We start from the raw sequence: 25,471 nt of genomic DNA, 5'->3' as shown, positions 1-25,471 counted from the left end.
ATAAATAAATAAATAAATAAAAGAAAAAAGGGAAAAAAATGACTTAGAAAAAGGTCCAGGGGGCCGAGTGCTGGTACACCTGGTTGAATGGACATGATATAATGCACAAGGACCTGGGTTTGAGCCCCCAGTTGGAGGGAAGTTTTGCAAGTGGTGAAGTAAGGATGCAGGTATCTCTCTCCCTTTCTTTTTTTTTTTAAGATTAAAAAAATTATCTTTATTTATTTATTTGGATAGAGACAGCCAGAAATCGAGAGAGAAGGAGGTGAGGTGATAGAGAGGGAGAGAGACAGACACCTGAAGCCCTGCTTCACCACTTGTGAAGCTTTCCCCATGCAGGTGGGGCCAGGGGCTCGAACTCAGGTCCTTGTGCACTGTAAGATGTGTGCTCAACCAGGTGTGCCACCACCCGGCCCCTCTCTTTCCCTTTCTATCTCCTGTTCCCTCTCAATTTCTGAGTATCTCTATCCAATAAATAAATATAATACAAAAAAATTTAAAAATAATAATTAGTGGGAGTCGGGCTGTAGCGCAGCGGGTTAAGCGCTGGTGGCGCAAAGCACAAGGACCGGCATAAGGATCCCGGTTCGAACCCCGGCTCCCCACCTGCAGGGGAGTCGCTTCACAGGCGGTGAAGCAGGTCTGCAGGTGTCTGTCTTTCTCTCCTCCTCTCTGTCTTCCCCTCCTCTCTCCATTTCTCTCTGTCCTATCCAACAACGACGACAACAACAATAATAACTACAACAATAAAACAACAAGGGTAACAAAAGGGAATAAATAAATAAAATAAAATATTTTTTTTTAAAAATTAAAAAAAATAATTAGTAGCACAGAAGGTAGTGTAGTCACTTAGGCATTGATTTCTTTCTTTTTTTTAAGTTTTTTTTTTTTTTTTGGCCTTCAGGAGCTTGGTGCCTGCACTACAAATCCACTGCTCCTGGTGGCCATCTGTTTTTCCATTGTTATTGTTGTGCTATTGTTGTTGTTGCTGCTGCTGTTGTTGTTGGATAGGACAGACAGAAGTAGGAGAGAGGAAGGAGAAGACAGAGAGGGGGAAAGAAAGACACCTGTAGGAGGTCGGGTGATAGTGCTGGCCAAGCGGTAGCGCAGTGGGTTAAGCGCACATGGAACAAAGCGCAAGGACTGGCGTAAGGAACCCGGTTAGAGCTCCGGGTTCCCCACCTGTAGTGGGGGGGGGGGGGCTCACTTCACAAGCAGTTAAGCAGGTCTGCAAGTGCCTTTCTCTCCCCCTCTCCGGCTTCCCCTCCTCTCTAGAGTTCTTTCTATCCTATCCAACAACAGCAAACATCACTCTGGTACATGTGCTGTTGGGGATTGAACTTGGGACCTCATACTTGAGAGTCCAATGCTTTATGTACTGTGCCACAGGGCACATGCCACAGGCGTTGTCACATGCCACAGGCGTTGATTTCTCAAGCACAAAATCTCAGGTTCAATCCCCAGCATCGCATATGCTGTAGTGATACTCTGGTTCTCTCTTTTTCCCCATTATTAATAAATATAAATCTTATAAAAAGATATTTTGGGGGGCGGGTGATGGCACATTTAATTGAGCACTTAATTTACATACACAAGGTCCCAGGCTCAAGCCCCTGGTCCCCATCTGCAGGAAACAAGCAGTGAAGCAAAACTTCAGGTATCTCTTTCTCTCCCAAGCCTCTCTCAATTTCTCTTTGTCTCTATCCAATAAATAGATAAATACTTTAAAATAAAGTGATTTAAATATATAAATAACTCTTAAAAGTTATTTATTTTTAGGGAGTCAGGCGGTAGCGCAGCGGGAGTATCCTCGTTCGAGGCCCCAGCTCTCCACATGCATGGGAGTCGTTTCACAAGCAGTGAAGCAGGTCTGCAGGTGTCTTTCTCTCCCCCCCTCTGTCTTCCCCTCCTCTCTCCATTTCTCTCTGTCCTATCCAACAATGACGACATCAATAACAACAATAATATTACAATAATAAAACAAGGGCAACAAAAAGGAAATAAGTATTTTTTATAAATAAATATTTCTTAAAGTCATTTATTTTTATGTTATGCTAGAAAGAGGGAGAGAGAGAAACCACAAAACTGAAGCTTCCTTCAATGCAATGGAGCCCAGACTCAAATCTGGGTCATACACATGGCAAAGTAGTGTACTATCCAAAAAAGCTATTTTGTTAACTTACACTTCTTCTTCTTTTCTTCCAATTTTTTTATTATTATTTATTAAAGAGAGAGACATCCAGAGTATCACTGGCATGTACATACAGTGCCTGGGACTGAACTCAGAACCTTATGCATGTAATTCTGTGCTTTACCACTCTGCCACCTTCTGAGCCACCATGAACTTTTTTTTTTTTTTTAACTTTTCATTCATTTATTAGTGAGAAAGATAGGAGAGAGAAAAAGAACTGGTTCATGTGCTTCCAGGGATTGAACTCAGGACCTCAGGTTTGAGAGTCCAATGCCTTATTTACTGTGCTACCTCCCGGACCACTAAACTTGGTATTTTAAAGTTGTTATTTTAGGGGGCCCAGCGGCAGTGCAGCGAGTTAAGCGCACATGGCACAAAGCAAGGACCGGTGTTAAGATCCCGGTTCAATCCCCCCCCCTTCCCACCTGCTGGGGAGTGGCCTCACAAGTGGTGAAGCAGGTCTGCAGGTGTCTATCTTTCTCTCCCCCTCTCTGTCTTCCCCTCCTCTCTCCATTTCTCTCTGTCCTATCCAACAACGACGACATCAATAACTACAAAAACAATAAAACAACAAGGGGAAAAAAGTTATTATTTTAATGCCCCTAGTGTTTAAAACCCAGAGTATTCTATAACTTCTCTTAAAAAACAAAAACAGAAAGCTGGAAATCTTACAGATGAGGAAGCTGCAGCCCAGAGAGGTTGGGATGTCACATAAACCACAGAGCTAGTGAGTGTTCCTGCAAATTCAAACCCAGATCCCTCATCTGACTCCTAACTCAGGGCCTTCCTTCCGTTGTGCCTCTTGTGTAAAGCTTTAGTGTAAAGCTTTCGGAGGAAAAAGCTGAGGCTCAAAAGTCACATGATTCACAACCAGCTTGGAAGAGCAGGGTGACAGGGTAGCCCGAGAGGTTACGCAGAGGTGGGGACCCAGAGGAGGGGATCAGGCCCGGCGCTCCCCAGCCAGCCGGCGCATCAGGGTAGGGTCAGTTCCCCAGCCACAGAGAAGTTCTGGGACAGCCGGGGCTTTGAGCCCTGCAGCCAAGGGCGAGCGCAGAGCCGGGGGGCCGGGAGAGGGCAGCGGAGGGCGAGGCAGGGGCGGGGCCGGAGCCGGCTCTATGGCTGGAGGTCGGAGGCGGGGCTGACTGTGTGGGCGTGGCCACACCGCGGGACGGGGCCTAGTGGTGGGCGGGGTCTGAGGCCGCGAGTCCAGCTCTGGCTCAGGGTCCGGAGTGGCCGCCGCGGAGCGAGGCTGCCTGCCCGGAACGCCCGGGCGCAGAAGGGTTAACGGGCCGCCGGGGCCGCGCGGAGCAGGTACAGACCCTCCCTGGGACCCCGGCGTGGCCACCTCTCCCCCGGCCCCTTGAGACCCCCTTCCCGCGCCCTGCAGCCGTGCCCGACCACGACCCCAGCCCCGCTCTGAGGACCTTCCAGTGTTTGGGGTCGAATTCCTGGGGAGGGGGCTCAGAGCCCAAGGGATCGCCCTGTCATCGGGAGGAGAATTTGTCAAATTCCTGCTAAGTCACATAGTAAAGTTGGAAAGCATGCCCAGGACCTCCCGCACGCGCCTCAACCCCGCTCGCCAGCTCCAGATGGGTGCTCTTCCTGAGGGGTGGGGACCCCCTCTTTCTCTTGCAGCGTGAGGGGACTGGGGCTCTTGGAGATATGTAAGCAGAAGTTCTTGGGCCAGTTCAGCCTGATGACTAGCAAGGACACCTGTTGACATTCCCCTTCCCCCAGGACCCAGAGTGAGGGCGAGAACTGTGCTTGCCTGTGCCCACACACGCTGTCCAGCCTCCTCCCCATTTCCCAGAGGTGGGTCCTCCAGGGTGTGCAGTCCAGCCCTGCCCAGGTCTCGTGTTATCTTCTCTGAGCCGTGTGGCGTTTGGCCAGGGTCAGGTCAGGTTTGTCCCAGCCCGAGTGCAGCCTGGCACCACAGTGCCCACTGCTGACCTCCCTTGAATGTCCTGGTTGCTAAGACCACAGAGGAGGGTTCCATCAGGGTTGAAAAGCGCCGACATGTGACTGTTTGCTGTGACGGAGGTGACGCTCCCCTGCCCAGCTGTGCAGGGTGTGTGTGTGTGTGTGTGTGTGTGTGTGTGTGTGTGTATGTGACTTTTCCAGCAAGGGAGCCAGGCCTGGCTGGGGCCTCAAGAGCTCACGTCACTCCCACCCCTCACTTCTCCGGGGAACTGCCAAGGCCAACCCCAGCTCAGGATGGGATTAGATGTACCTGGTAGACCGACAGAGAAAGACAGCAGAGTCCAGATCGGGGCAGCAGAGGGTGTGGAGAGGTGGACTGGGCTGGCTGGCCTTTACCCTCTGTCCCCTTCCTCCCCACCTTGGGAAACAGAGTTAGGCAGAAAGCCACAGCTTTGCATGGGATGTTGGCCATTCTCTGAAGCCCTTATCCCCCATCCCCACCCCCTAAGCAGGGTGGAGTTGCTGACTTCAATAGTTAGCCCTGCCAGGGGGCAGACTAGCCAGCAGCACCTTCTCCTGAGCCTCTGAGATTTAGGCTCATCCCTATGAGCTCTTCTTCCAACACTGGGTGACCCAGGGTCTCAAGCCCATCCCTGCCTGTCCCCTGTCATCTGTCTCTGGCCCATCTTGGCATTGGCTCCTTGGAACCCTTTCCTGGGTGCTTTTGAGATCCAACAGAAGGTTTTTTTTTTTTTTTTCCTGGAAAGCAGAACTAAGAACAGGGTGCGGGTGGGGTCAGGAAAGCCTCCCAGTGAGTGGGAAGGAGATGGAGGGCAAAGGGGGTGTGCCCCCTCCCAGCTCTGCTGCCAGGGTAACAGTTCAAGCCCTACTTGCCTGACACAAAACTAGATTTCAGGATGGACTTCCTTTCTCTTGAGAAAGTCAACGACTGGGGAGCAATCTGGTTTCCACTCTCCTCTCTAAATTCCCCAGCCCATCAGAGTAACCCCTGAAATACCCCCCCCCCATTCAACCCCATTGAGCTCTGGACCCTAGCGGGAAATTAAGCCGCAATAAGAAGTCACCTGCTTCTCTAGACATTAAAACACTCAGCACACTGAATTTATCCTTAGACTAAGTATGTAATGTGCCCAAGTATTCCCCCAAGGAGTTCAGCTAAGAGCAGGCCATTCAGAGGAGCAGGTAGGAAAGGGACAGGCAGGAAAGGTTGGGGGTGGGGTTCTTTTTTTTTTTTAAGTATTTTTATTTATTTTATTTTTGAGAGAGATGCAGAGAAAGACACAGAGAGAAACACCAAAGCACTGCTCAGCTCTGGCTTATGGTGGTGCGGGGGGATTGAACCTGGGACTTCAGAGCCTCAGGCTTGACAGTCTCTTTGCATAAACATTATGCTATCCACCCCTGCAGTGGGTGGGGCTCTTATCTGTGCCTCAGAGGGGGTCTGGCAGGTCCTCAGCTCTCCAGCACCCCCAGGAGGCTAGGAAGGGCAGCCAGATGAAAAGTATCCCCAGAAAGACACGTGCCAGAGCTGGCCCAGAACCAGCCCTGGCTGGGGTGGGGAGGAGCTGATTTCCTTCAGGGCCAAGGGAGGACACAAAGCCTGAGCTGGAGGCTGAGGTCAGACCCCCACCCCAGACTCAGCAGATGGCCAAGGGCATTCTTCCCTCTCATGCGCATCCCTGAGCTAGTCTCCCCACCCTTGTGTGCTTATTCTGAGCTCGGTCCTCCCAGCCCTGACTCTCTGCAGGGGTAACCACCAGGCTTCTGTCCCTGCAGTGTGCTCCCCTCTGTGCTCAGATGTTTCTCATGCCGGAGTAGCTTGCTTCTGTCTGGGCCCCTCCTCCCTGGGGCCACCAAGGGAGGAGCATGGAGAAGAAAAGGGCAGCCAGGTGAGAGGGGGTAGCACTTCTCTGGAAGTGAGGGTGAGGTGGTCACTTCGAAGGGCTGGGAAGAGATGACTAACTGTCTTTTAAGAGAAGACAGTTTCAGGATGTGGGGAGCCTGCTGGGTGTGTTGTAATACATCTACCTCCTTGCTGACACCCCAATTCCTGCCTTTGCACTGCAGGCTACACATCTGTCTGGTGCTGTTTCTGTCCCTCCCTCAGCTCTGCCTGGACCAGGAGGTGAGCCAACTCCTCGCCAAATTGCATCCAGCCCCACCTCTGCTACTGAGCGTGACCTGGGGCAGAACCAACCTCCATGGAGCCCTAGCTGTGAACTGGATACTCTACAGTTCCCACTAAACCCTTTCCAATGTTGTCTGGCCTTTTTGTCTTATGTAGGTATTGTCTGGACACTCTCTTCAGACCCCTCCTGAGGAGGCCCAGGGCACTGAAGGCATTTGGGGGCCTTGGGACCAATGGGCCTCTTGCTCCCAGCCCTGTGGGGTGGGGGTGCAGCGCAGGCACCGTGCCTGTCAGCTCCCCACAGCTCACTCCCACCAGGGCTTGCCCCTCCCTCCCCGGCCACCAAGACATCCAGAAGCTCTGGGCCCCAGGCCCCAGACTGCCCGAGAAATTCTACCCCTGCACAGACCACTGCCTCGGGGAAGAGGTGGCCCAGCTTCTCAGTCAGGAAGAGAGGAACTCCAGGAGACTCCAGGAGCCAGGAGGTGAGGGGTGTGGTGTCAAGAAGGGTATGTGTGTGGGGTACAATGAGCAGAGTGAGACTTTGAAGAAAGGGGCCTTGACAAAGTGCATGTCTTTGATGAAATGGGCGGGGTATTGAGAAAAGGGGCATGGTCGGTGAACCTTGTTTAGGGGACTTGAGTACTAAGAGATACTGGGAAGACTAGGCAAACCTGAGCCATAGCTATTCAGAGCTTTGACCTTATGTCTACCACACCTTGTCAGGTCCCGGCTTCGAGATCCCATCAAGCCAGGCATGTTTGGTTATGGCAGAGTGCCCTTTGCTATGCCACTTCATCGGAACCGCAGGCACTCAGAGAGGCCACCCAGATCTGCTCATCTCCAGACCTCAGACCCTCCATCCCTGACATCCTCTGTGAACTACAGCCCTCAAACTCAGCAACTGCCTACAGAACTACCCATGAGGAAAGCCCCAAGCCCCAAAGCTGATGGCACAGAGGTGCCTTCCAGAACTGGGCCTGCCCCCAAAAGGCCTCACTCCAGAGTCCAGGCCTCTGGCACAGAACCTCCCTGGGCCACCCCCTTCCCAGGAGAAAATAGTTCCTTCCATGCATTCCTTCAGCCAAGGATGCCAAGTCCCCAGCTCAGGACCAGTCCCCATCTGGCAGATAAACCCCCTAGTCTCTTCCTTCCCACCCCTCGGAGAAGAGGCCGAGGCCAGCAGAGCCAGGAGCATCGAAGACCTGGCTACCGGCCTCCTATGCAATCTGCTCCCCCTCTAGCCAGCTGGTTGCCTCTTCTTAGCACCAACCCCCAGGCCCCTTCCCGCTGGAGTCTCTTTGCTCCCAGTAGCCTGGTCCCAAAGTGCTCCGGGGAGATGGAGCAGCTAAGAGCCTGCAGCCAAGCGGTGAGTTCTTCCTGGGATTGCCCCCTCCCCTCGGGGCTTCACTCTTGTGTCTGGCTGCTGGGGGTGGGGGGGGTAGACCAGCTTATCATCTTTCACTCATGGAGCTCTTCCATTGACTGTACCAGCCCTAGCCCTGACCCACCCCCCATTCTCTTCCTAGCACTGACTTTTCTGTCTTCCTGCCTCAGCCCTGCCCTCCTGAACAGCCAGACCCCCGTGCCCTGCAGTGTGCAGCCTTTAACTCCCAAGAGTTCATGGGCCAGCTGTACCAGTGGGAGCCCTTCACAGAAGGTGAGACTTCTGAGCTGCCCCAACAGGTGCGCTGGAGGTTGGAGGGTGAAGAGAAACAGGGCCTGCTCCTTTCATCCCTGCAGGCCCTTGCATTTCTCCTCTGGGTCATGTTTTCCTTAATTTCTAAAGGTTTATTTAGTAAGAGAGAGTGAACAGCCTAGGAGGTGGTGCAATGGATAAGGTATTGGAGTCTCAAGCATGAGGTCCTAAGTTTGATCCTGAATATTGCCTGTGCCAAAATGATACCCTGATTCTCTCTCATTGATAAAGTTTAGCACTGGTAACATAGCTCACTTGGATAGTGTTCTGCTTTACCATGTGTATCCTAGATTTTTAAAAAATATTTATTTACTCCCCTTTTTTTGCCCTTGTTTTATTGTTGTAGTTATTGTTATTGATGTCATTGTTGTTGGATAGGACAGAGAGAAATGGAGAGAGGAGGGGGAAGACAGAGAGGGGGAGAGAAAGACAGACACCCTGCAGACCTGCTTCACTGCCTGTGAAGGGACTCCCCTGCAGGTGGGGAGCTGGGGGCTCGAACCGGGATCCTTACGATGGTCCTTGCTCTTTGAGCCACCTGTGCTTAGCCCACTGCGCTACCACCCAACTCCCATGTATTCCAGATTTAACCTTGAAGGAAAGTTCAGTGTTACAGTCTCTTTTACTTTCTCCCTTTTTTTTAATTAATTTTTTTTTTAAACCAGAGCACTGATTAGCTCTGGCTTATGGTGGTACAGAGGATTGAACCTGGGACTTTGGAGCCTCAGGTATGAGAGTCTCTTTACGTAACTATTATGCTATCTACCCCCACCCCTCTTTCATTTTTTCTCTCTCTAAAATAAATAAATAAATAAACAACTAAATAAATAAAGTTTGAGAGACAGAAGTACACCTCTCTGGCCATAGGCAGTGCCAAGATCAAAAGCAGAGCCTGGAGTTTGCAAAAGCATGTGCTCTAGGGAAGTCGGGCAGTGGTGCAGCGGGTTAAGCACATGTGGCGCAAAGCAGAAGGATCAGCATGAGGATCCCGGTTTGAGCCCCCGGCTCCCCACCTGCAGGGGAGTCACTTCACAAGTGATGAAGCAGGTCTACAGGTGTCTATCTTTCTCTCCCTCTCTCTGTCTCCCCCACTTCTCTCCATTTCTCTCTGCCCTATCCAACAAGGAGAACAACAATAAAACAACAAAGGGCAACAAAAGGGAATAAATATTTAAAAAAAAAAAAAAAAGCATGTGCTCTACACACTGAGCCACCTTCCCAGCTGCCATGTTTTCTATCTGATTCCCCTGGGCTGGGTGAAGAGGTTAGCACAGGCCAAGGAGGGGAGAGGGCTACAGATAGGGTCTTGCGGTAGTCAGCGGACGGTCAGGCTAGGAGAGGGATGTGTCTGTAGATGCTCTATGGCTGTTTTCCTCTGGTAAGAGCTCTCTCCCAAGAGGTGGAATGGGCATGGCTGAAGAGGGGTCAGCAAATCTTGTCCTGCGATGGGGATGGCAGGTGGAGGATGGGCCATGGACCCCACTGGTCACTTACTTCCAGGTTAATATCTCTGGACTCAAGACTTATATTTTTTGTAGTTATTATCTGGACACTCTTCAGACCCCTCCCAAGGAGGCCCAAGGTGCCAAGGGCCTTTGGGGGCCTTGGCACCAATCGGCCTCTTGCTCTCACCTCATCTTGAGAGAAACCCTTATCAGTTCTGAATTCATATACTTATAGACTTCAAGTAGTTCTTTTTTTTTTTTTTTGCCTTCAGGGTTATTGCTGGGACTCAGTGCCTGCACTACAAATCCACTGCTCCTGGAGGCCATTTTTCCCATTTTTGTTGCCCTTGTTGTTGTACTTGTTGTGGTTGCTATTGTTATTATTGTCATAGCTGTTGTTGTTGGATAGGACAGAGAGAAATCGAGAGAGGAGGGGAAGAGAGAGAGGAGGAGAGAAAGAAAGACACCTGCTTCACCACTTGCAAAGCTTTCCCCTTACAGGTGGGGACCAGGACTTGAACCTTGGTCCTTACACATTGTAGCATATGCACTCAACCAGATATGCCACCACCTGCTCCCCCAGATTATCTTAATTAATTTGGCTCTTAATAAGAGAGGTACAGACAGGAGAAAGAAAAGTTATAACACTGCTCACCTCTGGCATATAGTGGTGCAGGGGATTAACCCTGAGACTTCAGAGACTCTGGCATGAATGTCTTTTGCATAACCACTATGCTATTCCCCACTCTGGCTTATTCATTTGTTAATGACAGAGAGAGAGAGAACTAGAGCATTACATGCAATACCCGGGATTAAACTCAGGACCTCATGCTTGCAAGTCCAACATTATCCACTGCACTACTTCCCAGGTTACTGAATCAACTTTAAAAAAAAAAAGTTTATGGGAGTCAGGCAGTAGCGCAGCGGGTTAAGCGCACTTGGCACAAAGCTCAAAAACCAGCATAAGGATCCTGGTTCGAGCCCCTGGCTCCCCACCTGCAGGGGAGTCACTTCACAGGCGGTGAAGCAGGTCTGCAGGTGTCTGTCTTTCTCTCCCCTTCTCTGTCTTCCCCTCCTCTCTTCATTTCTCTTTGTCCTATCCAACAACGATGACATCAATAACTACAGCAATAAAAAAAAAATTTTTTTTTAAGTTTATATAATTTTCCCTTTTGTTGCCCTTGTTGTTTTTTATTGTTATTGTAGTTATTATTGTTGTTGTTATTGATGTCGTCATTGTTAGATAGGACAGAGAGAAATGGAAAGAGGAGGGGAAGACAGAGAGGGGGAGAGAAAGATAGACACCTGAAGACCTCTTTCACCACTTGCAAAGTGACTCCCCTGCAGGTGGGGAGCCAGGGGCTCGAACCGTGATTCTTATGCCGGTCCTGTGCTTTGCACCACGTGTACTTAACCTGCCGCGCTACCACCACCCGACTCCCAACTGAATCAACTCTTATGTGACCTTCACAGGACACAGTTTTCTTGTCCCCTTTCACACACAGTGGCCAAGGTAACCCCTTTAAATAGAGGTCACACTGATATCAGGACTATGCCTGCCCCAGTTAGTTTTCTGCTAACCACCTACTCTCCTGTCTCAGTCCAGGGCTCCCAACGCTGTGAACTCAACTGTCGCCCCCGTGGCTTCCGCTTCTATGTTCGTCACACTGAAAAGGTCCAGGATGGGACCTTGTGTCAGCCTGGAGCCCTGGACATCTGTGTGGCTGGCCGGTGTCTGGTGAGGGAGAAGCAGACACGATCACTTCCTTCTTTCTCTTATGCTGAATCTCTCATTCATCATTACAACAGCAAAACACCAGCCTGAGATCATTTACAGTTTTTTGTTTGTTTATGGGGGTAGAGAACCAGAGTATCACTATGGTATATGTGGTACCTGGAATTGAACTCAGGACCTCATGCTTGAGAGTTCAGTGTTTAATCCACCATGCCAACTCCCAAGCCACCTTTTCTCCTTTTTAAAGTTTTTTCTTTTTTTAATTAGTTTCACAAGGTAGGTAAGAATGGGGTGAGAGGGGTGAGGTGGGGGGAGACCAGAACACTACTCTTGTATGTATATGTAGTGCTGGGGATTGAACTCAGGACCTCATGCTTAAAAATCCAAAGTTTGGGCTGGAGAAATAGTTCACTTGGATAATGTACACTGCTTTGCTAATGTGTATGACTCAGGTTTAAGACTGGCCCCCCACTGCATAGAAGGAAGCTGTGGTCTCTTTCTCTCTCTGCCTCTACTGTTTTATTTATTTGTTAGAGACAGAGAAATTGAGAGGGGAGGGAGAGATAGAGAGTAAGAGAGACTACTGCAGCACTGCTTCACCACTTGCGAAGCTTTCCCCTACACTTAGGGATGAGTGGCCTGAATCTGGGTCCTTGTGCATTGTAACATATGCACTCAACTGGGTGTATCACTGACTAACCCCTCTCTGCCTCTATTAAAAGAAAAAAAAAAATCCAGAGCTCTACCACTGTGCTATTCTCCCATCACCCCCAGTCCGATCTCTGAGAGGGAAGTTCTTCCCTGTCAAGCAAAGTAGAACAGACAAGAAGCAAAGTGCTATAGAGGGGCCCCTTTTGTACACCAGCTTGCCTGGGGATGACTTGGGGGCTTGGTGCGACCAAGGTGCATCTTCACTTGTGCAGGGACAAGACTGGGTGGTGAACAGGAGGGCTGTGGGTGGGGAGGAGACTGGGGATGAAGAGGCTGCCCGGCCTTCCACAGAGCCCTGGCTGTGATGGAATCCTGGGCTCGGGCAGGCGCCCCGACAGCTGTGGAGTCTGCGGTGGAGATGACTCCACCTGCCGCCTGGTCTCAGGGAACCTCACGGACCGCGGAGGCCCCCTGGGCTACCAGAAGATCCTGCTGATCCCCACTGGGGCCTCGAGGCTGCAGATCACCCAGCTGCGGCCCAGCTCCAACTACCTGGGTGAGCACCGGCCACTTGAGCACAGGGTTCTTGGTTCTGCTCAGCACACCCCCATCTAACCAAGTGGGGATGTGTGTGGGGGAAGCCAAGGGGTCCCCCATCTCCACAAGGGCTCTGGGGTCTTTAAGGGGCAGGGGTGAGGGACAATTGGTGACAGCTACCTGCCCTCCTGCCTCCCCTCAGCTCTTCGAGGCCCTGGGGGCCGCTCCATCATCAACGGGAACTGGGCTGTGGACCCTCCCGGGTCCTATACGGCTGGCGGGACCACCTTCCAATACAACCGGCCCCCTCGAGAGGAGGGTGCTGCGGAGAGTCTGTCCGCTGATGGGCCCACCACCCAGCCTGTGGACGTCTATGTGAGCTGGGGCCCCTGGGCTGACCTGACGGCGACCTTTCCCACTAAGGGCAAAGCTGGGGGGGTTGCGAGGAAGCTGGTGGCAGTATGTGCTCCGTGGTCTCCCAGACATACACTACTTTCTCTTTTCATGTTAAATATTATTTATTTATATAGAGAGAGAACCGGTGGAGTAGATAGCATAGTAGTTATGTAAAGAGACTCCCATACCTTAGGCTCCGAAGTCCCAGGATCAATCCATTGCACCATAAACCAGAGCTGAGCAGGGCTGGTTAAAAAAAAAGGGGGGGCGGGGAACCAAAGCATCACTCCTGCACATGTGGTGCTCTAGAGACTGAACTCTGCTCCCGTGCTCCACCTGCTCAGAAACTTACCACTGCTTCTCTTATATTTATTTAGTTAGTTATTTACAAATAGAGTTTTTATCTTCTGGATTTGGGACCTTGCACATGCATGGTTTCACTGCTCAGCGCTGCTCTTATTATTCAGAGGGTTTCAGAGAAGGGGTGACACCACAGCCTCTGGGTCTCCTCCACTGCCATAGTGTCTCCAATGTGGCATCTGGCTGTGCTCATGGTAAGGCATGTGCGGGACCTGGTGAGCGCTCGCTAGCCTTTCGTTCCCTTTCCTTTCCTTTCCTTTTCTTCCTTCCTTCCTTTACTTCTTTCTTTTTAAAAAAAATTATCTTTATTTGTTGCACAGAGACAGTCTGAAATCAAGAGGGTAGGGGGAGACAGAGAGACACCTACAGCACAGCTTCACCACATGTAAAGTTTTCCCCCTGCAGGTGGGGACCAGGGGCTCAAACCTGGGTCCTTGCACATTGTAACATGTGCACTCAACTAGGTACACCACCACCCAGCCCCTCTGGCCTTCTCTTAAAGGCGATAGCGCTCCAGGTTACTAGCGCACATAGCGTGAAATGCAAGGACTGGTATAAGGATCCCAGTTTAAGCCCTTGGCTCCCCAACTGCAGGGGGGTCGCTTCACAAGCTGTGAAGCAGGTCTACAGGTGTCTATATTTCTCTCCCTCTCTCTGTCTTCCCTTCCTCCTTCGATCTCTCTCTATCCTATCCAGCAGCAATAATGACAATAACAACAACAAAAGGCAACAAGGGCAGCAAAAATGGGAAAAATGGCTTACAGGAGCAGTGGATTCATAGTGCAGGCACTGAGTCCCACCAATAACCCTGGATGCAATATATATAGTTCTTTTTTTTTTTTTTTTACCAGAGCACTGTTCACCTCTGGCTTATGGTTGTGCAGGGGACTGAACCTGGAATTTACGAGCCTCAGGCATGAGAGTCTGTTTGCATAACCGTTATGCTATCTACCCTCCGCAATAATAATAATAATAATAATAGCAGCTTTGTTTAGCATGAGAGAATGAACCCAGGGCCGGAATCATCTTTTGAGTTGTTTTGTGTTTTTCATTTATTTTATTTTTTAATGAAAGATTTTGATAAATTTTATTTATGTATTGGTTAGAGACAGACAGAAATTGAGATGGAAGGGGGAGATAGAGAAAGACAGAAAAAGTGGTCCAGGAGATGGTGCAGTGGATAAAGCATTAGACTCTCAAGCATGAGGTCCTCAGTTCAGTCCCTGGCAGCACATGTATCAGAGTGATGTCTGATTCTTTCTCTCTCTCCTCCAGTCTTTATCTTTAATAAATATAAAAGAGAAAGAGGGTGGGATAGATAGCATAATGGTTATGCAAAGAGACTCTCATACCTGAGGCTCCAAAGTCCTCCACACCACCATGAACTAGAGCTGAACAGTGCTCTAGTAAAAATAAAATAAAATAAAATGAGAGAGAAGGACAGAAAAACAAAAGACACTTGTGGCACTGCTCCACTGCTCATGAAGCTTCTCCCCGACTTGGGGCTTCAATTGGATGCACTCTCTGTTGGCCCTGGCCCCTCTGTTCTTTATTTTATGTGTTTTATGGACCCTGATCCTTGCATTCATGATTTCATCTCTCTGGGTTGCTATTTCATTCAGAGCTTGAGAAAGAGAGTGTGAGACCTACAGCATGGAAACTCCACTACTGAAGCACCAGCCCATGTGGTACTGGGGCTCAAACCAGGATCAAGTGCATAGCATGGCAGGGGAGCTCTCTCTCTGACCCACTATTCTTTCTTTTCTTTCTTTACTTTAAAGATTATTTATTTATTTATTTTAAATATTTATTCATTTTCTTTTTGTTGTCCTTGTTGTTTTATTGTTGTACTTATTATTGTTGTTGTTATTGATGTCTTCGTTGTTGGGTAGGACAGAGAGAAATGGAGAGAGGAAGGGGATACAGAGAATGAGAGAGAAAGATAGACACCTGCAAACCTGCTTCACCGCCTGTGAAGCAATTTCCCTGCAGATGGGGAGCCAGGGGCTTGAACCGGGATCCTTATGCCGGTCCTTGTGCTTTGCGCCACCTGCATTTAACCACTGTGCTACGGCCCAACTCCCAAGTTTATTTATTTTTTATTTGTTACCAGAGCACTGCTCAGCTTTACTTCATGGGCACAGGGGATAGAACCTGAGACTATGGAGCCTCAGGCATGAGAGTCTCTTTGCATAAACATTATGCTATCTGCCCTCCATCCTATTTATTTATTTTAGTGATTTAATATTGATTTAGAAAAGCATAAGATAACGGGTATAGCTGCACACTGTTCCCACCACACCAGAGTTCTGTGACCCTATTCCCTCCACTGGAAACAGCAGTTCTCTCAAGGTCCCAGATATGGGTTGGTGTGTGTGTGTGTGTGTGTGTGTGTGTGTGTGTGTGTGTGTACACGTGTGTACGTGTGTACGTGTGTGTGTGTGTGTGTGTGTGTGTGTTAGTGTATTGCACCAAAGTAAAAGATTCTGGGATAGGGGGGAGGGTTCAGGTCCTGGAATACAGAGGAGGACCTAATGGGGTTTGAATTGTTATTGTGGAAAACTGAAAAATGTTACACACGTACAGAACAGTGGGTTAAGCACACATGGTGCAAAGTGCAAGGACTGGAGTAAGAATCCTGATTTGAGCCCCCAACTCCCCACCTGCAGGAAGGTCGCTTCACAAGCAGTGAAGAAGGTCTGCAGGTGTCTGTCTTTCTCTCCCCCTGTCTTCCCGTTCTCTCTCGATTTCTCTTTGTCCTATCCAACAACGACAGCAATCACAACAACAACAATAATAGCAACAACAGTGATAAACAACAAGGGCAACAAAAGGGGAAAAAATAGCCTCCAGGAGCAGTGGATTCGTAGTGCAGACACTGGACCCCAGTGGTAACCCTGGAGGCAATGTATGTGTGTTAAGCTGATAAGAGGGCTCTGAACCCAATTCCCTTGGTACCCAGAGGGAGAAGAGGAAAAAAGGAAGGACACTCAGAAGTAGCAATGGGTGTAGGTGTAGGTGTGACTTAGAAAGAGAGGGAAGGTGGATGGTGGACCACCTGGCTGAGCACACGTTACAAGGCGCAAGGACCCGGTTTTGAGCCCCCAGCCCCCACCTGCAGGGAGAAAGCTTTGTGAATAGTGAAGCAGGTCTGCAGCTGGTTGTCTCTTTCCCTGTCTCGCCCTTCCCTCTTGATTTCTGGCTGTCTATCCAATAAATAAATAAAGATAATAAGAAACATTAAAAAAGGAAGGGGGAGTCAGACGGTAGCACAGAGGGTTGAGTGCATGTGACGCCAATTACAAGGACCAGCATAAGGATCCTGGTTTTAGCCCCCGGCTCCCCTGCCCCCGGCAGGTCTGCAGGTGTCTTTCTTTCTCTCCCCCTCTCTGTCTTCCCCTCCTCTCTCCATTTCTCTCTGTCCTATCTAACAACGAGAACAACAATAATGAATACAATAAAGGACAACAAAAGGGGAAATAAAAATTATATATATATATATTAAAAAAAGGAAGAGAAGGGAGGACCATAGGAAAAATGGGCCATTATATATATGGCCCGATAATATGTGATTCTATGGTCCTGCCTTCTCTTCCTTTCTAAGTCACAACTACAACAATTACTGCTTTTGAGTGTCCTTCCTATTTACCTCTTCTCTCTCCTAGTCCTGATGGAATTGGGGTTCAAAGCCTTCTTACCATCTTCCCTAACATTTTTCCCTCTCTGGGAATATGGACCAGAGTTTTTTCTGAAGTGTAGAAGGTGGGAGTTCTGGCTTCTGTAATTGCTTCTCTTTTTTTTTTTTTTTTAAAGATTTTATTTATTAATGAGAAAGATATGAGGAGAGAGAGAGAGAGAGAGAACCAGACATCACTCTGGTATGTGTGCTGCTGGGATTGAACTTGGGACCTCCTGCTTGAGAGTCCAATGCTTTATCCACTGTGCCACCTCCCGGACTTTTTTTTTTTTTTAACCGGAGCACTGCTCAAGCTCTGTTTATAGTGGTGTGAGAGATTGAACCTGGGACTATGGAGCCTCAGGCATGAGAGTCTGTTTGTATAACCATTATGCTAATGGTAGCTCCACCCTTTTTATTATTTTTTAAATTTTTAAAAAATTATCTTTATTAGATAGAGACAAGTAGAAATTGAGAGGGTAGGAGAAAATAAGAGGGAGAAAGAGGGGCCAGGGGGTAGCAGTGAGGTCAGCGCACATGGTACAAAGCAAAAGGACCAGGACCTGCGTAAGGATCCCGGGCTGAACCCCGGCTCCCCACCTGCAGGGGGGTCACTTCACAAGTGGTGAAGCAGATCTGCAGGTGTCTATCTTTCTCTCCTCCTCTCTGTCTTCCCCATCTCTCTCCATTTCTCTCTGTCCTATCCAATAATGATGACAGCAATAATAATAACAGCACCAAAGAATAACAAGGGCAACAAAAGGGGGGAAATGGCCTCCAGGAGCAGTGGATTCGTAGTATAGGCACCAAGCCCCAGAGATAACCCTGGAGGCAAAATAAATAAATGAAATAAAAAATAAATAAATAAAAAAGAGAGGGAGAGAGAGACACCTGCAGGCCTTCCCACACACAAAGCTTTCCCCCTGCAGGTGGGGGGAGGAGGCTTGAGCCAGGGTCCTTGTGCACTGTAACATGTGCACTCAATCAGGTGCAGCACCTACTGACCCCTGTAATTGCTTCTCCGTTGGACATGGATGTTGGCATACTCCCAGCCTATTTTATCTTTTCCTTCTGGGCTCTTTATTTTTTTAAAGTAAATATCTTTCTTTTTATTATTAATTTTTCCTTTTGTTGCCCTTGTTGTCATCATTGTTAGTTATTGCTGTCGTTGTTGGATAGGACAGAGAGAAATGGAGAGAGGAGGAGAAGACAGGGGGAGAGAAAGACAGACACCTGCAGACCTGCTTCACCACTAGTGAAGCGACTCTCCTGCAGGTGGGGAGCCGGGGGCTCGAACCAGGATCCTTATGCTGGTTTATGTGCTTTCTGCCATGTGTGCTTAACCCACTGCGCCACCACCTGGCTCCCTATTCTTTATTTTTAATGTGTGTCCGTTTGTTTATTTGGTTGTTTTTGTCATCAGAGTGATCACTGACTGTAGGACTCCACCACTCCTGGTAGCCATTTTCCCCTTTTTCTTTAATAGAGAGACTAATAGAGACAGAGAAGGAGAAAGAGATGAAGGGAAACACCGGTTGCACTCTTCTGCTCATAAAGTTTCCCCCTGCAGGCGGGGTCACGGGGCTTCAACCTGGGTCTTCGAGTATGGTCATGTGTGCAGTCTATCCAGCGAGCTACCACTTGGCCCTTTTCTTTTCTTTTCTTTTTTTCTTTTTTTTTTTTGTGTGTGTGTGCGCACATGTGAGTGAGAGAGAGAGGGAGGAGATTCAAACCCAGGCACGTGTCCCTTACCTTCTCTTTTACCCCCAGATGATCTTTCAGGAGGAAAACCCAGGTGTTTTCTATCAGTATGTGATCTCTTCACCTCCTGCAGCCCCTGAGAACCCCACGCCTGAGCCTCGAACCCTCGAGCTCCAGCCAAGTAAGCCTGTGAGCCCAAGCCTGAGAGGAAGCTGGCAGGGTCAGTGAGAACATGTCTGACTGTGCTGCCCCCCTGCCACAGAGATCATGAGAGCAGAGCCTCTGCCTGCCTCGGTACCCCGGCTGGCCCGCACCCCTGGCACCCTCCACCGCCAAGTCCGCATCCCACAGATGCAGCCTCTGCAACACCCTAGGATGCCCCCAGCGGCCCTGCCCGGGTACTGGAAGCGAGTGGGTCAGTCAGAGTGCTCAGTGTCTTGTGGCAAAGGTGGGCTTCTTGCACAGATTGCCTCCCTGGTCTCCCTGGGGTCCCATGAACACTGCACCCTGAGCCAGCTGCCCCCATTTCCTTTCACTCCTAGCAGGTGTCTGGCGCCCCATCTTCCTCTGCATTTCTCGAGAATCAGGAGAAGAACTGCATGAACGTAGCTGTGCTGTGGACACCAGGCCCCCAGTCTCCCAGGAACCCTGCCATGGGCCCCCCTGTCCCCCCTAGTGAGTACTTCCCATGAGGGGGTGGCAGCTGTGGGAGTAAACATCCAAGTGCCAAATGGTCACCCCTGGACTCTTTCTTTCCTATGCAGCACGGGAGAGCAAATCCAGGGTCTCACACGTGTGTATGATGCCACTGGGCAGTCTCCTGGGCCCCATTTTCTGTGCCTTTATTTTTAGAAAGGAAGAGACAGTGAAATGGAGAAACATCACAGCACTGCCCCACCATCTGTGGAGCTCCTCTGGAAACACTGATTGGTTGGTTGACTAAATGACTGACCGAGTGACTTTGCTACCAGGGAGGTGGTGCAGTGGCTAACTCATGAACCTAAAAGCATAAAGTCCCAAGTTCTATCCCCAGCATCACATATGATGGAATGATGCTCTGGTGTTTGTTATCTCTGTCTCATTCTCTCTCAAAGCAAAACCATGCTTATATGCAATTTCACTGCTCCAGCTGCTTTTTAATTCAGACAAAATGATTGAGAGGCACCCCCAAAGTCATAGCATCTCCTTTGTGGTGTTGGAGCTTGAACCTGAGCCCTACCCAGTGAGCTCCCTTTCTGGCCTTATTATCTATTTTTATGAGAGAGAGAAAGAGAGAGAGAGAGAGAGAGAGAGAGAGAGAGAGAGAAGAGCTCTGATCTTCTCTGGTTTATGGTGAAGCTATCTCCTTGGCCTGGATTGTTCACTCAACACCAGTCTGCAGGTGAATAGAAAGGTCTGGGAGATGGCACGGTGGATAAAGCACTGATCTCTCAAGCAGGAGGTCCCGAGTTCAGTCCCTGACAGCACATGTACCAGAGTGATGTCCGGTTCTGTCTCTCCCCTCCTATCTTTCTCATTAATAAATAAAATATTTAAAAAAAGAAAAAGAAAGGCAGCATCCCAGACAAGCAGAGAACCCTGGTGCCTGGGTCCCAGGGAGAGCACAGCACTAGATGCTGGCTGTGCTCACTGCCTTCAGAGGCTCCTCTCCCCTGGGGGCAGCCACACCTATCTCTGTCTTCTTGCCCCTCCCCACCCGCAGCTGGGAGGCTGGAGAGTGGACATCATGTAGCCGCTCCTGTGGGCCAGGCACCCAGCACCGCCAGCTGCACTGCCGGCAGGAGTTTGAGGGGGGTGCCTCCTCGGTGCCCCCAGAGCGCTGTGCACATCTCTCCCGGCCCAATATCACCCAGCCCTGCCAGCTGCGCCTCTGTGGCCACTGGGAGGTCCGCTCTCCCTGGAGCCAGGTGAGTGAGAGGGAGGGGCAGGAAGGCCATGGATGAAGTCCCCAGCAGACCCTGTCCTGACAGGATTGGAGGCTGCTCTGGCCCCTGTGAACATGGCCCCCTGGTTTCTCTCCCATGCCCCCTCAGTGTTCCGTGCTGTGTGGGCGAGGTCAGAGGAGCCGGCAGGTCCGCTGTGTGGGGGACCATGGTGGAGAAGTGAGTGACCAGGAGTGCGCAGCTGGCCCCCCGAGACCCCCCAACAGAGAGGCCTGTGACATGGGGCCCTGCACCACAGCCTGGTTTCACAGCGACTGGAGCTCCAAGGTGGGCCCCTCACCCCCTACAGCTAAGTCCCTCATTTCTGGTGTCCCATACCCAGGAAGCCCTCTCATTAGCTTGTCAGCAATACTGCATAAGTCTTTATATTGGGCCTAAAAGTCATCTCAGCCTGTCAGAGTACCAGTGTGTATGTCTAAGACCTCAGAGGCTACAAGTTCAATCCCCAGCTCCGGCTCATGCCAGAGCTAAGTGGTGCTCTGATTCTCTCAATAATACATATTTTAAAATTATTTTTTGGCACTCTCTGCCTAGGTAAGCCTGCCAACATGTAAGTAAGGACTGTCTCTTTCTCTCTCAGTCCACATGTTTTCCTGAATAAAGTTTAAAATTCCTGAAAAAATATTTTTAAAGATAATTTTTCAAGACTTCAAGATTTGCTTATGAGAAAGAGAGAAGCAGAGCATCACTCTGGCACATGCAATGAAGGGGACTGGACTCAAGACTCATGCTTGGGAATCCAATACCTTATCTACTACTCCACCTCTCAGGCTGCTTAAAGGAAAAAAAAAATTTTTTTTTAATTTACTACCATAAGAGAGAAAAGGAACCCAAACATCATTCTGTTACATGAAGTGTTGGAGATCAAATTCAGTGTGTTATGCTTGAGGCTCCAATGCTTTGTCCTAAGGCACATATAATTAAAAAAAATAAGGGGACAGGTAGTGACTCATCTGGTACAGCATACATGGTACCATGCTCAAAGGCCAGAGTTCAAGCCCCTAACCCTCACCTGTGGGGGTGGGGGTGGGGCTTCAGGAGCAATAGAGCAGTGTTGCAGATGGCTTTTCCCTCTCTCTCTCTCTCTTACCATCTATTTAATTTTTTTTAATATTTATTTTATTTATTCCCTTTTGTTGCCCTTGTTGTTTTATTGCTGTAGTTATTATTGTTGTTGTTGTTGTTGGATAGGACAGAGAGAAATGGAGAGAGGAAGGGAAGACAGAGAGGGGGAGAGAAAGAGACACCTGCAGACCTGCTTCACCGCCTGTGAAGCGACTCCCCTGCAGGTGGGGAGCCGGGGTTCGAACCGGGATCCTTATGCCGATCCTTGTGCTTTGCGCCACCTGCGCTTAACCCGCTGCGCTACAGCCTGACTCCCGACTATTTAATTTTTTTTTTTTAAAGATTTCATTTATTTATTAATGAGAAACATAGGAGGAGAGAGAAAGAGCAGACATCACTCTGGTACATGTGCTGCCGGGGATCAAACTCAGGACCTCATGCTTGAGAGTTCGATGCTTTATCCACTGCGCCACCTCCCGGACCACTATTTAATTTTTTTAAATTGGCTGCAAGGGGCCTAGGGAGACAGCATAATGGTTATGCAAAAGACTTTAATGCCTGAGGCTCTGAGGTCACCAGTTCAATCCCCAGCAGCACCATAAACCAGAGCTGAGCAGTGCTCTGGTCTTTTCCTTCCTCTCTCTCTCTCATTAAAATAAAATATTTTAATAAAAAAAAAATGGTCCAGGAGTGGTCCGGGAGGTGGTGCAGTGGATAAAGCACTGGACTCTCAAGCATGAAGTCCTGAGTTTGATCCCTGGCAGCATATGTACTAGAGTAATGTCTGGCTCTTTCTCTCCTCATAACTTTCTTTTTTAACATTAATTATTTTTTTAAAGGTTTGATTTTTTTTTTTTTTTTGCCTCCAGGGTTATTGCTGGGGCTCAGTGTCTGCACCATGAATCCACTGCTCCTGGAAGCCATTTTTCCCCCTTTCATTGCCCTTGTTGTTTTATTGTTGTGGTGGTTATTATTGTTGTTGTCATTGTTGTTGGATAGGACAGAGAAATCGAGAGAGGAGGGGAAGACAGAGAAGGGGAAATAAAGATAGATACCTGCAGACCTGGTTCACCACTTGTGAAGCGACTCCCCTGCAAGTGAGGAGCCAGGGGCTTAAACCGGGATCCTTCTGCGGGTCCTTGCACTTTGCGCCACGTGCCCTTAACCCGCTGCGCTACCGCCCAACTGCCAAGGTTTGATTTTTTTTTTTTGTCATAATTTTTTGCCTCCAGGGTTGTTGCTGGGGCTTTGTGCCGGCACTAGGAATCCACTGTTCCTGGAGGCCATTTTTTCCATTTTATTGGACAGGATAGAGAGAAATTGAGAGAGATGGGGAACATAGAGAGGAAGAGAGAAAGATAGACACCTGCAGTGCAGACCTGCTTCACCACTTGTGAAGCAACCCCCCTGCAGGTTGGGAGGGGCTCAAACTGGGATCCTTGCACAGGTCCTTATGCTTCGTACTATGTGTGCTTAATCGGCTGCGCCACCACCTGGCCCGATTTTTTAAATTTATTATTGTACAGACACAGCAAGAAATTGAGGTAGAGAGGGAAAGAGACAGAGAGACACCTGCAGCCCTGTTTCACCACTCATGAAACTTACCCCCTGAAGGTAGAGACCAGGGGCTTGAACCAGGGTCCTTGCACACTGTAATCTGTGCACTTAACCAGGTGCCCCACTGTCTGCCCCCCCTTTCTAATAAATAAACAATCCTTTATAAAATGGTTGAAGGCACTGAGTTTCAGTGATAACCATGGTGGCAAAATAAATAAATAAATTTACTGATAAAGCAACCACCCTTCTGGATTCTGCTGCTGATGGAAAAACTCAGAGCAAAGACCCTCTTATTGGGCTGGTCCCCACCCCTTGGGGCACCCTCACTCCCAGGGCTGGGAGCTGGGACTGCAACCTTCAGCCTCACACAGCCCGCTCCTCCTGCTTCCACCGCAGTGCTCAGCTGAGTGCGGGACAGGCATCCAGCGCCGCTCAGTGGTCTGCCTGGGCAGCGGGGAGGCCCAGGGTGCAGGAGCTGGTGAGCTGAGCTGCGTACCGGGCAGCCGCCCCCCAGACATGCGCGCCTGCAGCCTGGGGCCCTGTGAGAGGACCTGGCACTGGTACGCCGGACCCTGGTCGGAGGTGAGCTGGGGCCTGCAGAAGGGCATCTATGGGTGGGACCCGAGTGGGCAGTGAGGGACTCACCTGCCTCATGCCTCCCCATCAGTGCTCTTCAGAGTGTGGCTCAGGCACACAGCGCAGGGACATCATCTGTGTGGCCAAGCTGGGGACGGAGTTCAACGTGACTGCCTCCGAGAGCTGTGCCCACCTGTCGAGGCCCTCCACCCTACAGCCCTGCCAGGGGCAAGACTGCCGCGACCGCTGGTTCTCCACGCCCTGGAGCACAGTGAGCTCAGGGCGCTCCCAGGGAAGGGGGGGGGAATCCTCTTCCTCCCTGCAGGCAGGGAACACACACACAAGAGTCCTGTCCCTGCTGGGTTTCTAAGGCCCCAAAAGAGCCCCTCTCTGTCCCAAAGAAGGAGGTAGCCTGAGTACAGAACAGGTCTGATGGCCCGCCGGGCTTTCTTCCAGTGTTCCCGCTCCTGCCAAGGGGGCACACAGACCAGGGAGGTCCAGTGCCTGACCGCCAACCAGACCCTCAGCCTGCGGTGCCCCCTTCACGTACGGCCTTCCAAGAAGCGCACCTGCAACAGCCAACCTTGCAGCCAGCGCCCCGGTAAGGTGCCCCCTCCCCGGTCTCCGGTAGAATGGAGGAAAAGGGGGTGGGTAGCACGCCTCTGAAGGGGCGGTCTTGGTGCCCTGCAGATGCCCACTGGCCTTTCTGTTCCCAGACGATCAGTGCAAGGACAGCTCTCCACACTGCCCCCTGGTGGTGCAGGCCCGACTCTGCGTCTACCCCTACTACACGGCCACCTGCTGCCGCTCCTGCGCCCAGGTCCTGGAGCGCTCTCCTCCCGAGCCTGCCTGAAGGGGGAGCAGGAGAGCCCTCCTCCTGTCTTCCTCCAGGAGCCGCCAGCCACCCAACTGCCAACCCACTCTACTCTCCGACTCCTCCCAGGACTTCCCAGAGTGAGGTTGCCTGTGACAAGTGACTGAGAGACTCTCAGAGGGGATTCGATGGACGGCCCCCCAAAGTGTGCCCGGGCCTGCGCCGATGCGTGTGCGTTTCTGCACGTGCATCACTCAAGAATATGAGGAGTGGGGAGGAAACTTTTCTAGACTAGAGAAAAGTAATCTGCAGCTCCTTTGTAGGTGAGGCTGGCCTCCCCATCAGCCCCAGCTCCTTCATATCCAGGCCTCTTTCTTTCAGTCCTCTGAGCGTGTCCTCACCCCCACGCCCCTAGTCTGTTGTTACCCCCTCAGCACCAGCAGGGGTGGGGGGCAACCACTGCCAGTTGACCTGCCTGAACCCCGAGAGAGGGACTTCCTCCCCACAGGTGGCGCAGCTGGATGGAGGGTGGAAGAGAGAGAATCTGATTTCCTGGCCCCAGATCTCAATCCTCACCTCTGAAAATGACCCCTGCCCCAGAAGTAATTTATTTTTTATTAAAGATGATTATGATAAATGAGAAACAGGCTCTTCATTGTCCTCATGAGAACCCATTCCGATGAGTGTGAGGGCAGGATGAAGGGAGGGAGCGCAGGCACGGACAGGCCCAGAAAGGCTCACTTGAGCCCGGGCTGCATCGGGTAGAGGGATCCTGAGTGGCCACAGGTCCTGCAGGTTGGCCACCGGCCACTAGAGGTCACCACCTCCTGATTTAAGTATGGGACGGGGCGCTTGGGTGGGGAACCTCCTGATTTAAGTATGGGACGGGGCGCTTGGCCTAAGGTGGGTTTTCTGAGCCTTTCTGCCAAGTGTCTTGGCCCGAGCCGCATTTCTTTGCCTTTGGGGCTGAGCTTCTAAGGGGTCATCTCCCCTGACTCCTTTCTTCAGTTCTGCCTTCCCTCCCCCAACCTTTCTGCTATTTTCCATTTCCCGGTT

General features: G+C 50.3%; 1 protein-coding gene across 4 annotated transcripts; it reads left to right on the top strand.

Annotated features, from left to right (window-relative positions):
* The first annotated feature begins 3,346 nt into the window (after positions 1–3,346).
* On the top strand, positions 3,347–25,059 carry ADAMTSL4 (ADAMTS like 4). 4 transcript variants are annotated; one of them, XM_016191886.2, is made up of 19 exons: positions 3,367–3,502; positions 3,827–4,003; positions 5,909–6,021; positions 6,200–6,257; positions 6,417–6,745; positions 6,987–7,629; positions 7,818–7,920; positions 11,006–11,142; positions 12,142–12,346; positions 12,530–12,702; positions 18,530–18,641; positions 18,723–18,908; positions 19,003–19,135; positions 20,163–20,367; positions 20,494–20,670; positions 23,422–23,607; positions 23,693–23,872; positions 24,058–24,202; positions 24,318–25,059. In XM_016191886.2, exons 3-19 carry the CDS (start codon positions 5,999–6,001, stop codon positions 24,452–24,454), a joined length of 3,132 nt encoding a protein of 1,043 aa, XP_016047372.1. In that variant the 5' UTR covers positions 3,367–3,502; positions 3,827–4,003; positions 5,909–5,998; the 3' UTR covers positions 24,455–25,059. The 4 variants fall into 4 exon arrangements, with proteins under 4 accessions (XP_007531647.1, XP_016047371.1, XP_016047372.1 ...); XM_060201739.1 differs by having other exon boundaries at positions 3,370–3,502; positions 3,827–3,855; XM_007531585.3 differs by lacking the exon at positions 3,827–4,003 and having other exon boundaries at positions 3,347–3,502; positions 19,006–19,135.
* Positions 25,060–25,471: the final 412 nt, after the last annotated feature.

This window comes from Erinaceus europaeus, chromosome 11, assembly GCF_950295315.1.
Source record: "Erinaceus europaeus chromosome 11, mEriEur2.1, whole genome shotgun sequence".
Taxonomy (NCBI): domain Eukaryota; kingdom Metazoa; phylum Chordata; class Mammalia; order Eulipotyphla; family Erinaceidae; genus Erinaceus; species Erinaceus europaeus.
The sequence above is the reverse complement of the archived record's forward strand: the minus strand, read 5'-3'. Positions and strand labels throughout refer to the sequence as shown.

Bases quoted from the DNA above. Each gene is read 5' to 3' on its own strand.
- ADAMTSL4 (XM_016191885.2), top strand. From the start codon at position 5,999: ATGGAGAAGAAAAGGGCAGCCAG. The intron at 6,746-6,986 runs GTGAGGGGTGTG...ACACCTTGTCAG, and splicing joins GAGACTCCAGGAGCCAGGAG to GTCCCGGCTTCGAGATCCCA. The intron at 7,630-7,817 runs GTGAGTTCTTCC...TTCCTGCCTCAG, and splicing joins TAAGAGCCTGCAGCCAAGCG to CCCTGCCCTCCTGAACAGCC.